The 15,053-nt window shown below is 36.4% G+C and overlaps 1 protein-coding gene across 11 annotated transcripts in view; it reads right to left on the reverse strand.

Moving 5' to 3' along the window:
• CNKSR2 (connector enhancer of kinase suppressor of Ras 2) overlaps window positions 1-15,053 on the reverse strand; it is a 224,254-nt gene that overhangs the window by 82,690 nt on the left and 126,511 nt on the right. For 9 of the 11 annotated variants that reach the window (XM_083826293.1, XM_083826290.1, XM_083826292.1 and 6 more), the window contains 4 exons: window positions 10,595-10,728; window positions 6,877-7,088; window positions 3,472-3,561; window positions 1,634-1,848 (listed from right to left, as the gene is read on the reverse strand). In XM_083826293.1, coding sequence (XP_083682419.1) covers window positions 1,634-1,848; window positions 3,472-3,561; window positions 6,877-7,088; window positions 10,595-10,728 — 651 coding nt within the window. The remainder of the gene's footprint in view (window positions 1-1,633; window positions 1,849-3,471; window positions 3,562-6,876; window positions 7,089-10,594; window positions 10,729-15,053) is intronic. The other 2 variants (XM_083826294.1, XM_083826291.1) reach the window with 1 other exon arrangement.

Below are 15,053 nucleotides of genomic sequence, written 5' to 3' on the forward strand. Positions count from 1 at the left end.
ATTTGTATATCATTTATTTATACAGAGTATGGAAACTGAGGTAATAGAGGTGAGCAAGGAAAAAAAAAGATGACACCTTAAAAAAGTTTTCTCCCATTGCAGTGTGAGAAATTTAACACGTACTAACAAATAAATGCTGTTGGAGGAGAGTATTCTCTCAAAAAGTGAAAAGTATTGTGAATTTACCACACTCTTCTTTACAGAGTGGAAGAACTATGTTACACAAATAACTTTTCTATTTTCCTCTGTAAATATTTGATTTCAAGATCTCTTGGACTGATTAGATTAGATTCCTTATAGAAAGGACAGCAGGCATTGCAAGGATGGCAGTTTTGTGACACTTGCAAACTACTTTGCCTCATGTATTAGGCAACCACATATCAGTTTGCCTTTGCAAATAGACATCTCCCCACTACGAGATTTCCAACTTACAAAAAGAGTGTAAAGCTATTGAAAATAGTAATGTGAGAAAAAATGCTTATCACCATAAATTACAATAAATAAAAAAGAAAGCCAATAGCATTCTGGCATCTGGGAATCTGATCTAATTGAAGTACACCACAAGTACCTACTTTTAATACTAAATGACATCTCTGAAATTTATCAGACTTACTTATCCACTTTAGTACAAAAAGGAGTTTTAGAAGCCAGTGGACCAACCATTGAAATGGTCTAAAGGAATAAAAAAGCTATATTACTTTCAACTAACCTATACCAACTATAATATAATAATCTCTAGCAGTTTTATATCGCTTCTAAGAGAGAAGTTACCTGTCTCTTACAGGTTCAGAGTGAAGCTACACCTGCCAGTTTTTCACAGCAAAGTCCCTGACAAGCCCAACTGCTGCCTCCCTTAGACACCGGCAATCTAAATAACATTCTCTTTGAAGAGAGAATGAAGGTAGCTCTATGAAAGTAGCTCTGGTTATTTCTGTTGTTTTGGTGTACAACTACAATGCATGTATTACTCTACAATGACAACTTTTATTGAGATCTGAAAACATAAATTCTTTTATGGGATGAACACAATATCATATCTAAAATATGTTGTGACCTTTAATCCCCATTTTCTCAACACAGTCAAAAACTAGCAAGTTACTGGTATTTTCTTTTCACATCATAGTCAGGAGAATCTCTTCCTTCAAATCTGAGTTATTAAGATCTATATGTTAAGAGCAATTACACGTGTTAGTCTCTTCCTTCAAAGGAAAAACAAAGACCTCTCACAAGTCTTCCTGCCTTTTGAATACCTGTAGCAAAGGGGTTATCTAATGCAACTTTGCATATTGCAGTGACATAGATGCTGGAAAGAAGCTTTCCAGCCAGTCAGATTGCTGCTTCTTCCCTTTCCATCAGCAGTAAATCAGTCAACACAGAGATACCACATTCTATTTCAAACACAACATCTTCTACTTACAGAAGATAAAACATAGTTATAGCTCTCCATCCTACATTTGTAACAGCAATTTAAAGTATTTTAAAATATTTCATTGGGATATAGTTTTTTTTCAGAAGAACAAAAATCAGTGCAAGAGCAGCAATCCAAAAAAGGCTTCAACGCAACTATAAAAATAAGACAGTCTCTCATCACAAACATAGAGCAACAACTTTTGTTAATGTTATTTTTACTCACGTGGTACAAAGTGGTCTCTGGTCCAGGTGTGCCCATGACGTCTTGTCTCAACGAGTCCATTTGTAAACTAGGCAACAATGAATAATGACTTGGACTATTACCCTTGTCTCCCTTCTTTTTCGATTTTTTCCCAGTATCCTTTTTGCTATTCCTTTGAAACATGTAGTCTTCTTGGCCTATTTTCTCATTGCTCATATAGCGAAGCAATGAATTTTCTGTTGAAAGAAAAGTAATGCAAAACATTACTGTAAATTTTTATGTATCATAATCCCCCTTACAAAACATATAATACTCTTGCTAAGATCTACTGTCAATTTTAAGTCTTCAAGACCACTTCATTAACAAAATCTATTTGCTTCTTTGGTCTGTATATAAGAAGAAAATGATGAATCTTTTTGTAAGGAAAATTCATGATTCTTACAGGTTTCCGGTTTCTTTGACAATGAAAGGAAAAGAAGATGAAGAATAAATGTCTTGAAGTTTTAAAAAATCAACAATGGCACACATTATTATCTCTGTAATCTTTTCTTTTTTTTTTTTAAAAAAAAAAAAAAGGTTTTAAACGAATATACTTGACTACAGTGCCATACATTTACACGTAACTTGAGCTTGTTCACTGAATCATCCATATGTTCCCTAGCATCTATCAGCTTCTAGCTGAGGGATCTTCTCAGACAGAAGCAATGTTTATGAGTTTAGGAAACCTTAGCAGATACGCCTTTCATGAACTTGTCTGATCTTCCCATGTATTCATGTAAACACTTAGTATTCACAGGCTCTTTTCACTAGGTTCCTTAGCTTGAACCAAAACTGTATGAGGAGCCAGCTCTTCTTCTTTTTAACCAGCACCTGATGGAACCTTTTGATGCCTCTCAGGTCATTTCAGAAAAAGCAGTGACAAACCTATCTACGTGATTCTATACAAGATTTTATAAACCCTTATTGTATCCTTCCTACACTCTCCTAAACTGATGATGTCCAGCCTACTGAACCTAACCTTGTTTGAAAGCCACTCTATACATCTGATCATTTTTGTTGTCCTTCCCTGAACCTTCTTCAATTCTACTGTTGTTTTGTTTTGTTTTCTTAAGAGATGGAGAGACCAGAACTGCACACATATCCAGCATGTACAAGAACTTACACAGCAGCACAAGAATACTTCTTGATTTGTCTCATATTCTTTTCCTACTAATTCCTAACACTTTCCTTTTCTGATCCCTACTGAAATTGTGTGTTAATGTGTTTATGGAAATATCTACCATCACTGTAACATCTTGCTCCCGAGAAATAACAGTTAGCTTAGAGGTTATCATTTTGAATGTGAAATTGCACAGTTGAGTCTCATAAAACAGAGCTTGAAGATCTTATCCTCTATGGTTTTGAAGTGAACACCATACTTCTCTAGAATGTTTTTCATCCAAAAATAAGCATCACTGCCAACAACAAAAAACTCATGAAGACAGAGAAGTTTAATATAATTCCCATTTAAGCATAACAATATATAACAGTAATAACCATGAATTTTTGTCCTCTGGTATTACAAAAAAATAAGGCCAATTTCAAAATGAACAGCTGAAACAGTGAAATGCCAATATGAAGTTAAGCCAAACTGCATGATTTTGCAATCATGACTTTCTTTTGTCTGGTTGAGCAGTCCTCAGTCCTAATAGAGGCACTGAGAAAAAATAAACGTACATAATGGAAGAACCTAAAACAGGTCCACTTAAACAATTATCTAAGCAAGCAGCAAAATGAGAGCTTGAACTATATATTATCATGTCTTAAAGCATGATAAAACCCATAATGCCTTGTACAAGATGTGTGTCCAGATCACTTACCTCTCCTACTATCTCTTTTTATTTTATTGGGGTCTTCATAATCCCCCACCCAGTTATATTCTACTGGCATAGAAATAGGCCTTAGTTTCCCTGGAAACAGAGGAAAAAATTGAGATCATGCACCATAATGCAGTATTAAACTAACATTCTTTGAGAGAAAGAAGAAATTGTGTTAAGATGCTATTCTACAGTGCTGCTTTTGAAAGAGGATCTAGCATAGCCTGTGAACAAGAGACTGAGATAGGAGTTCTGTTTTCTTTAACAGCAGAAGAAGAAGAAGCTGAAAGTACATCATGGATTTTTTAATTGTTTTTTTTTTTTTTTTTAAATTCAGAAAAGAAATCTAGTGCCCTACAAAATCATCAGCAAATTGATGTTTGAGACTGAGAAACACATTGAAATTACTTAGTTTAGTTTTCACTGAACAATATCTATTTATTATTCTAGAAGCCCCTGGCGCACACATATAGAGAACTGTTTTAATGCATATATGGAATGAACTGTTGGCAAAATAAATATGTCCACATTGCTAAAGTATCTTCACAAACAGCATGTTTGCTGGGAGGTTTAAGATATCTGTTAGTGACTGAATAAGAAAGGAAACAGAAAACCTCTATAGTTTCTTTTGTGGCATTTCCTCTACAGAAAGCAAAATACATTACTATTGGAAAATTCACTTTGATTTGAAATCAGTGTTGTTAGCAACAATATGTAGTAACTTGATGTTAGCAAGTGACAGAAAAGCTGAAAACTACTGTATCTTACATTTTGATTTGGAAGCTACAGAATTGATTTTTAAAAATGCTATGAACCATAATTTCTGCTTAAGAATTCTACAAATACAGTTAGAAATTCAGTGAAAATGTGCCATGCAACTTAGTGGGGTTGCTTAAAGTGATCTGTAGTTTTTAGCAAGTTAAACAGCATGTTAAAACAGAAAAATAGAGTATGGCACAATATCTGGCAGACTGAAAACAAAATGTTTTCAGAAACAAGGCCAGCCTTTGCTCTTTTTTAAAATCAATCTACTGGTCGCAGAAAATAAAAGTTGGAAAAATATTTTGTTTCAAAAAGTATCAGAGCTTAGTGAAAAAAAAAAAAAAAAAGAAAATTGTAAGTCCTGTTAATTATTTAGTAGAAAACCCACTACATAAAGGTGACCATACTTATTCCGCATTTTTTATGTTAAACCCATGATACAATGAAAAAGACAATTGGTTACAATGAAAACAAACATTTAGACATGTCAATCTATCTATCTAAGTATGGCATCCATTGGAAACACAGCAAGCATGCAGCATAATGGTAAAAGGCTGTATTGTTTTTTATTCAGTTGCTAAGGTATTGTAATAATTTCTTTAAAAATGTGTAGAGACCACAAGATCAGTTCACATATACATAATTACTTGGGAAAAACATGTATATGTTTAACTTTTTATCATTTATTTTATTATTTATGGGCACATTTTTAAGTCTGAGTGAGATTTAAAGCACATCATTAAGAAGTCATTTCATGAGGGTGGATATATTAGGCTCATGTATCCTTGATAAGAAGTAACTTAATGGCCACTTTTTCTAGAAATACAATCTTCTGTGTAAGTCTGAATTCACAGTATCCTACAGAAAGCACTTGCAAAATTGAAAAGATACAAAAACTAAAAAAATCGCATAAAGTGTGACTGTTACCAAAAAGCTATAGCCATAACAAAATTTCCATAATATCTCCAGGTGTTCAAAGTGCATGCTTTTTGTACCTGGCAATAAAACTGCAATGACCAAATTTGTTTCTTTCCTCAAAACTGAGTTTCATTTGTCTGCTACCACTAGTAATCTCCACTTGTCCCCTCTAAATCTGTTTTCCCTGATGACTACATTCAGGAAAATTTCACTAGGATGTGAACTGAATCTTTCTGAGGCCAACTAGAAACAATTATACAACAGCTGAAAGCGCATAAGAATATGAAAGAAGTCTATTGGTTAACAGTGTTAACAAGCCAATAAATACATAAAAAGGAAATCATGGAGCGCCCTCATGAAAGAGGGCTAAGAAGCATTAAACAAAAAAAATTAATGCCGCCATATAATTAATAAGTATATGTTGAAAACAATTATTTCTCTAGGCCTTGGAACTCCATTTGACCTTCTTTAATGGGCCACCATAAGCCAGAATGGTGTTATTTTCATTTTCCAGACTTCTGTGAAATTCTAAGGTCATGTCTAGCCACAAATCTTGTGCTAACAAATGCCATGTGGGGAACTTCAGGATTTAATGTTGAAATGGTAATATTTTTAGAAAATATACTTAAGTGAAAATGGACTCTGTGGTGTGAAATCATTAAAAAAGAAGTGAGATCAAAAGTGAAATGCTGTATAATAAACGTGTTAAATAATGTCTGATTTTCAGTAGTCTTTTATCTATGTATTCTAACCTTTTCAGTTAATTGGGAAAAAGGCTACAAAAGCTATCCTGTAATAAAATAATGGATTCAGCAGTCCTTGAACAAAGAATGTGTTCTTCTTCCCTCTAGACCACTAGTATTAAATTTAACATCTGGAACAGATAACCTCTCTGTTAATGGAACTGACTACAGACACCAAGTGTAATAGTTGAGATACAGGAGTAATAAAATTAATATATCAACTTTGAACATTTAGCATTTATTTCATACAGTATAGGCATGGTTAGAAAACACCTGAAAACACTTCAAACTCAAAAGGATACTGAGGATTTTGCAGCACAATTGTATGGCTGTGTCGAACAGGTGCATTTTATGAAACCACATCCTTTAAGATTGTGCAAGCATATTGCTCCAAGTCCTGAGGATAATTTACACAGCTCAAGCTCAATTTGTATCAAGGTTCCCAAGCGATTTTGGAGCTTGACTGTACGATGTACCAAATATATGCTTCCTCATAAATTAAGTCTGTCTTCTTCTCAAAGGGATGTCTGGATTACTATAATAACTCCAACATGCAGTTTATGCTCAGTTTAATAATTGAAATAACATAGCAAATGGGGTGAAAGAACATTCAACTGTGTGCTGAGCTAACACCACGGTAGTCAAAATAACTTTTTTAAAAATGAGATTTCCTCTTCATTTTCTTCTATATTCTAACAACTCTACCATTGCACAGTTCTGTATTTGGCAACAGAAAACCAATTTTCCTAGTCCAAAGCCGAAATATGTTACTAGGTAAAGCAAGAGTTCCAGTAGATTCAAAGGGAAAATAACCTGGAGAATAAATGTTTGAATAAGCTCTTCGGTTGAAATTAAACTGAAGTTGTACAGAATTCTTAGCAAATTTAATAGCCACTGAAATTATTTTCACGCCTAAATACAAAAGCAGACGCATGAAGAAATCTTAAAACAAATGGTGATTATTGTTATCAGATCAACGCCATACCATATGTTGGTGTGCTCTCCCTCCTTCCAGGACCACTTGTTCTTCCTTTGTCATACTCGTAGCAGTATAAAACCGCATCTTCTTCAACCACATTAAAGCGCTTTCGATATTCCTGGTCAAGGAATGAGTTTGGAGATTCGGATCCTGTATGAACCGGTTTGCCTACTATATGTCTGCCGACATCATCACATGGGAGATTTCCCTTTTCGTCCCTTTAATAAACAAGAAAGTTTTATAATATATTGGAATAAGACTTTGATTTCTTTTAAAAATGTGAATATTTCAGTAAAAATGGGAATATGTCAAGATTTCATATAAGTTGCAAATAGATATCGTCAAAATCAGGCTCATACATTGCATATGCACATATATGTATGTATATGGTAGTTATCTCACACACCTTTGCTTATTTGCTTCCATTACTGTAATGGAACTGAATTTTAACAGTTTCTCTTGAAAAGAATCATTCAAATAAAGGTGAATTGCAGCTACTCTTTCTATGTCGATTTTCTTCAGAAGCTACTAGCATTTTGTGAATTAGGGCAAGGAAATAATGTTGATCTTACTCTTTCATGCTTTCATTTTGCATCAGATAGTTTTAAAACATGGTTAAATGATAAGCACAGACAAATTCAATCTGGTTCCTAACAAATTAACCCCAAAACAAAAATAATCAGGGACCAATGATGTACAGACATTTGACACAGTCTAGCACAAGTCCACTGAGGCCTCAGAATTGTATAGGTATGTCCATGTGGTGCCAGAAAGGGTGTGTGGAACCTATCATGAGCTGTTGTACGAGGATAGCAATGCATTGCAAGGCACTCACTTCACCAACCAGATCACTTTTTCCTTCCCACTGCTTCACTTCCAAACTGCTGGTAGGGATGAAAATGGCTGCAAAAGGCCTAATCAGACAATAATTTTTGAGAAGAGAAATGCAAGGGAGGCTGCTAAGAGAGTAGCTGGGGCCTCATGGCCGTGTTGGAGAGCTTCTGCCCCTCTGGACCACTGTGTGAGTACTAAGCTGAGCACCATGCTGACCCATATTTCCCTTGGCTCCCTGAGACTCTGCATGAGGATATAGAAAAGACCCTTCTTGGGATCCAGGCAGCCACAGAGGATGACACAGGGCCAGCCTGGCTTGGCAGTGACACCGGAGCAACAGAAACCCCCACCAGCCACTACGCTCTCTCTGCTAGCCTTTCCCAGAGTAGGGATGGTGCTGTGTTAGGGAGTGGGACTGGCACAGGCCCACTAGGGCTGTAAGCTTGTCATGGGAAGACCTCTCTGGTGATGGTGCTGAGGGATGCCAGCAGGTAAAATGATGGAGACTGACGCAGAACAGCCAGATGTTAATCCATGCTTCAGCTACCATCAGGAAGAAGCAGGATGCATACATATGACCTCCATGGGCAGTGTCTCCTATTACCACTCATGGACTGGTACAAAGAGATCTCAATGACAAGGAGAACAGACAGATAGCCCTGGAATGACCTTCACTGTCAGTGTTAAGGGAAGTGCAGAGCCCCCAGGTAAATAACCTTGACTGCAGTCCACTGGAGGCGCAGGATTGAGCTCTCTCCCCCCAAAGACACTCAACAGACTTGGCCAGGCACTAATTTACGACCTGCAGTTGTCAGTAACTGGCACAAAGAAAGGGTAGGTTCCACTTTCTTATGCCATTTTTCTGTGGTTATGCTGGCAGCTGTAGTGTCTGTGGATGTAGTATCTGTATACTGTATTATCAGTGTAACATGGCTTCAGGGTTTTACAACTTACATCAAAGTATCAATCCTTTACTCTATTCCAGAAACAAGAGAAGAGTTTGTGGATTTTTTTTTATTTTTTTTTTTCATTCCCCCTTGGAACAGCAACAACAAACTGAAAAACAGATATCGAACAGTTGATAATACCCAAAATCAAGACATGCTTAAATATAGTTAATCATGGACCAAAAGAACAGATGAAATGCCAAAATAGATCATTCAGAAACTCTGTACTGTATGTGACAGGTTTGTGAAATGAACCGTAGTCCATTAGGATTAAGCTGGCAAAAAAAAGTTCAAAACTACATATTCTCTCTGTATGATTGCACCTTATATTAATATGTATTATAATATTTAATCAGAATTGCTCCAAACTAGTGCATTAAACATTGTGAGTTAAGACGTATTATTAATAAGTAGTCAAAATTCGTAATGAAGATCTGAAATAACAAAAGTATTTTTGTAGCAGTAAACATGATCAGTAGCAGTACAAAAGCACTACTTTTTTTTTAGGACAGTACAGTTCCAGTTTGAAGAGTGACAGGTCTTTACTATACAACTACTTTGATCGAAGAGAAATCAAAGACTGTGTTTTGGTTGGGGTTGCCTTCTGCATTTTTTTTTTTTAATTTCCTCAGAAATAAAAGCAGACCAGGCAGCAGACAAAGCAAGGATGAAGAAGGAACATAAGACTCAGCTTATGGCTTCATGGAAGGCCTAAGGCATCATCTAAATCATGAAGTGGAAAGTCACCTTTTTGCCCTGGAAGGTTTTTTGTATCTCTGAAGAGCAAGAATTTATCAAAGAATCACGACTTCTCCTCCCCACTAGGCAACTTAATTTGCCATCTTCCTAACTCTTGGATAGCCCCCAGGAAAGTCTTGTCATCATCAGGTCATACATCTTATTAATTGGCTAGCAGTTACTGATATGAGAGCCTAAGAAAAAATCGGGTATCAGAACTTCAGGTACAGGAAACTTAGGTACAAGAAAGGACATGCTGCTCTTACAACTTTTTCAAGAAAGCTAACTAAAAGAAAAGCAAGAATTAATTTAAAAATACATTGACTGGACATCCTGTATATGGAAACATTAAAAATACTGATCCCTATTTTATACATCCCTAGGTCTCTGGTTGGTTACTGACATACTTACAGGGTTACTGATGTACCTATGGATGCATTTATAGGCCATAATTCTGTCAAAATTTTAGGAAAGCAACATCCATGTACATTATAAAATTGTATTGAATCCTCTAAGATCGTGTGAGGGTAGGTTAATGAATCTGCAAGAAGAATCTGTTGCTTTTCTGGCTCAGCAAGCCCAGAGTCTTGGAGGGAGAGATAAGAACACCTGTTCCAGGTGACAAGTCAGAGTAGCAAACATAACTACAGGGAGCAGCGTGGCCACTGCAGAATACAGTAGGGTAACCACACTAAAATGCAAACTGCTCTAACACTAACAAATCAAATATATCTAAAAAAGAAATCAGTATGGAAGAACAAAGCAATTACTCTTATTATTGAAATTGCAAAGTTTCTTTCTTTTAGCTCAGCCTTCTTTGTTGCATGATAGTTATTAGGCAAGGCAACAGTTAGGAACTCTCTTTGTAGTTACATATTCAGGGTTTTGGATCATTTTTGCTCTTTTGAAATAGAATGACACTGTTATAGGCAATATATTATTCCGCATTTGAGAAAACAGGGTATTGAACCTGTCTTTCTAAAGGCTACTGACTGTTTTTCAGACAAGACACTGATTCAGGCTATTGTGGGTGTGATTCAGCATATCTACTGTTAACAACCAGTTTCCCTGTAAAATGAAGTATTAGCAGCCTAAGCCTGCAGGGTATGCTGATGATCAGATAGGATCGGAATGGCCAGTTATTTTACAGGTATTTTTGACAATGAATAGTACCCTAAATGATTTTTTAATTTTTTTTTTTTTACCTGGGAACATAAGGTTCTGATGGAGGAGGGGGTATGTAGAGGTCCTGGAGGGCAGAGCTGTCTCTTTTTGTAGGTGTGCTGATAGTGCTGGATGGTGTAGCAACACTGCTTGTAGGACTTCTGGGAATAAGAGGCTGGTTCAAAAGAGAGAGAGGAAAAAAATCATTATTACTCTTAAATACTATCTACTTTTAGTCGAAAAAGCTACAAACATTCTACAGTTCAGAAAGTTGAAGAAATAGTTAACATTTCTAATATTTTGTGTGATTTTAAATTGGCTGAAAAAAAAACACAAAACAACACTTATGCTTACAACTATGAATGGACATGTATTGTGCTTATAAAATTGTCTCTGATAACATCTTTCCCTTTTTCCCCTTGCAAAGCAAAAGTATTGCCAATGCCCATAAAAACAGTAATCAGTAGAGCCACTGGTGAAATCTTTATGAGTAAATAACAAACAGAATCCAATGAATTCCTTAATTAAACTAACATTATAAAGAAAAAGTCTACTGTTTACACTAAAAGCTACATAAGTAGGCATTAAATTGAATGTCATCTTCCCCCATCTGCTCTACAGTTTAAGGAGTAACTGTAAAAGCTTCAATTTATGTCTGCAGATGATGTAAATTCAGGTACTGCATACTCAGAGTGCACGTGCTATGAGACAGAATAAACTGGAGATTATTATTTTTCTTCACTCCCCTGGGAACACTTCCTCACAAAGTAACGTTTACTCACAGGTGAATAAATTGTACCCTTCTCACAGAATGATCATGCATTCTAGCTATTATTCTCATCCCAAAATGATCCTTCATCTTAATCACATCCTTCTCTCTCCTTCAAATTAAGCATGTGTTTTTCTTCTTTAACTTAACTACCTTGGCTAGCTAAAAAATGACCAACCATTTGAAGACTTTATTAAATCACTGCAGGACTAGAAATTATAGCAAGATTTGCTAACAGTCTCTATATAGATGCAGATGCAGGAAAATGAAATGAGAAGCAAACTTAGATTGCTCTAGCGTGGTTAATAATACGTCGGTCTTATGCTCCTTGGTTTGTCTGATAGCTAAACTCAAACAGAAAACTGGCAAAACAGCAAGTAACAGTATCTCCATACACCATCTAAAATCTAGATCTAATATTCAAGAAATACTGAGTTTTGCTTTGAAAGAGTTCTTTCCTCTCTATCTTGTTAGAAGCGAACTCCTTGAAGAAAAAGGTTTGGGGAAGACATACTGTGCAACACACCTATAATTTCTGAACTAAGTAACTACTGGAGGACACATATTTCACATTATATTTATGGCAGAGAAGCTCTGAATACTAACTAAATAGGTGTGTAGAAAGATCCTTCTGCCAGCACTATTAAAAATACTTTATGACAGTCCTGTGGGCATTCCTGTGCAAAAACAAAACAAAACAAACAAACAAAAAAAATCAACACAGTTCTCATCTTCTAGATATTAATCTTGACACTCTAGTACTATACCTACACTGCAAAAAAAAACCAAAGAGTTCAAGAGCAGGAACTTTTTAAAAAATGTTGGCCTTTCACAAGCTAGCGATGAGCCCTTCTAAATTTATGCTTCTCAAGCAAAGTCCCCACCATCGCATTACTTTCTTTCAATCTGTATTTTAAGAACACATGCCACCTAGGACACCTCAGGCATCCTTTAACCAGTTACTGCTGTATTTTAGGAACAGAGCTGTGTTAGATGTTAGTCATCTCAAACATGATAAACTGTAGGCTCAACATTTTCTTGTTAAAACTTTTCAAGTCCACCCTTACAACTACAGCTATAAACTGAAACAAATTTGTTCTTTTTGAATGTAGAAATCCATCATCTGTAAACAATGATACTGCTAAATTATTTTATTGCTCATTAGAGTTAACATTCTGTAACCAGGCCAATGAAAGACAGCCATTACTTACAGGAAGAGAGGGAGAAACACACACACACACAAAGCCAGACAGGTAAAAGACTTTACAACCACTAAAAAACAAGTAGAAGACTGAAGTCTGCAAAAGTAAGACTAAAGTTGGTAGCAAAACTGAGGGAAAAAAACCAAACAAACTCAAAGAAAACTCTTTCAGAGGAACACAATCCTTATCCTTTAAATTTTCATCTGTGACACCGTAGCCACAGATGTTCTTGAAACACTTACTAAAGCAATGCTGTGTTTTTCCTTTATGATACCTTGCATTTTTATGACAAGTGCACTTTGCAGCTTGCTGAGTGGCTTGTAGAATTAATTTTCCTTCTAAGCGAAAAGAATTTTGTGACCTAGACCGTGTTTACACTTGTTAAGCCCAAGCTGTTGTTCACGGCTCATACTTGCAGGAACACTAAGAGGAATATAAGCTGGGCAGATGGATTTGCTCTTCTCCACTTTGAGGAGGAAGACAGCCCTTTACTTTACCTGAATGAATAGGCTGATAAGTAGAAACGGGGCCCTAGGGGCCACGGCAATCAAAATTTTATGTTTTCTCTCACATAAGGAAAATCGTGCCCAAGCATAACCGTGATCTGGACTTAACAGTGAGTTGTTGAGCCCACAGTAATCCTGATCAGGGGCTGAACAGCCACAGGACACAGGTAAAGAATTTCCCAGCCTGGAATACCCGGGCTTAACTATTTAAATGCTAATGAGATGGGCTTAATTTCTAGAAAATGATTTTTAGGAAGTCTGAGGATTCTACCAGGTAACTTCGTGAGTCCCTGAGAACAGACGGCCCAGCTATGGAGATTGGCTTGTCCTTCAGAGGAGTCTGCTGGGAGACTGTGGAAATCAGTGAATTCTGCATGTCTTTGAGAAATGCAAACTTTGGTTTATATTTTGGCTAGGTGAGGTGGTTAAAACAGTAGGTGCCACAGGAAGAAATGGCATTCAGTCTACTAGAGAAATACACAAGTTATCCAGTTAACACAGAACTCCGGAATTAAAAGGTTTCCCTCAAACTGTTCCCAGGTTAAATAATAGAACATTTTCAGAAGTGAGAATCACAGTGTAACTGGTAGGAGTCCAAATGACTGTGGTATCTCACAGGACTGCAATGCAGGTAATATTCCCAGCACACCGGGAGCTCCCAAAGGGAGCTGTAAAACAATCTCCTACAAGAGGAAGCACAATCCTTTGGGACTGTCCCAAAATATACTAGGATGTCTCATGTCTTTAGTATACCTGGGTCACACTGCCAAACTCAACTCTTTGGTTCATTTCTACAAAAGCAGAAAAGCTGCATAACTGGAACAAAAGTAGAAATCCAAATTTATAAATATACCACCGCTATTTTTGATAGTTATCACCACTTCATCTGATGAATCAGCAAGTTCTTTTAAAAGAACTGCAACATGGTTAAAGCATTCAAATGAGCTCTCCTGTTACTGAGGCATGGAGAGAGCACTGCAGTAACTACCACCTTGTGCTCTAGGAGTTCAACTTTCATTTTGTAAGGAATCAAAGTCTTCAGGCTCTCCTTGTTGGAAAGAGAGTCTTCAGAATATGACCTGCAGGCAAGGTGCACCTCAAGGCATCTTGCATTGCAATTTAGAGACTTCTCAACCATTCAGTTCAAGTCAATCTGTGCTTCTGCAAGTAAATCTGATCACGTTCATCCTACAGGCCATTCGGTGGACCATATTATACCATGCAGGTACATTGAACAGAAAATTACATGGAACTCCAATTCAGGTATTCCTGATCTAGATGCCTTGGAGATCAGTGTTATCACCAAGTTAATTCTCCTCCAAGGACTAGAACTTCCTTCTGCTGCAGTCCCTTTTAGTAGGCTGTCATAGGCAATTGGGAATGCTGAAACTGCAATAAAAATAAAAAGTTTTCAGGTCCAGAGATTTAAATACTTAACCCATGGGAATAGTCTGACAAAGAAAGTTTAGAAGTTACATATTAAAACTGGAATAGCCTAAAAAAAATATCTCACATAAAGCTCTGCATCAATGTTAACACACAATGTCAGTCACAGAATTCATGTTTCAATACATTTGGAAGTACTGTTTCTCAAATGTCATGGATGCACCATCCTCCTTCAGAATCATTAGTGTTTAGGAACCCTTTTCCAAACTGTCAGTTGACCAGACAACAGATAATTGGCTTTACTCACAGCAGCCTCAGTTTCTCCAGGACAGGGAAATCAGAAGTCCCTATAGGTACTCATTGCCAATCCTGAAGAAATTGAGATTGTGCTCCTAGTAAGTTGGCTTCCCCCTCCCCGCCAAACAATTAATGTAATTAATAATTATGTACCATCTGAAGTTTTGTTTAATGTTTTTAAAAGGTCTACGAACCTTTAAATAACTCCCTTGGCAGTTGCAATATATAGTTTGAGAAACATTACTCCAGACAAAGGCATACGATTTTTAAAAATATAAGAAAAAACAATACATGATTTTAAATGGTAATATCTTTACACAGTATTTGCATCAATAAACAT

Source organism: Anser anser (assembly GCF_964211835.1).
Source record: "Anser anser genome assembly, chromosome: 1".
Lineage (NCBI taxonomy): Eukaryota > Metazoa > Chordata > Aves > Anseriformes > Anatidae > Anser > Anser anser.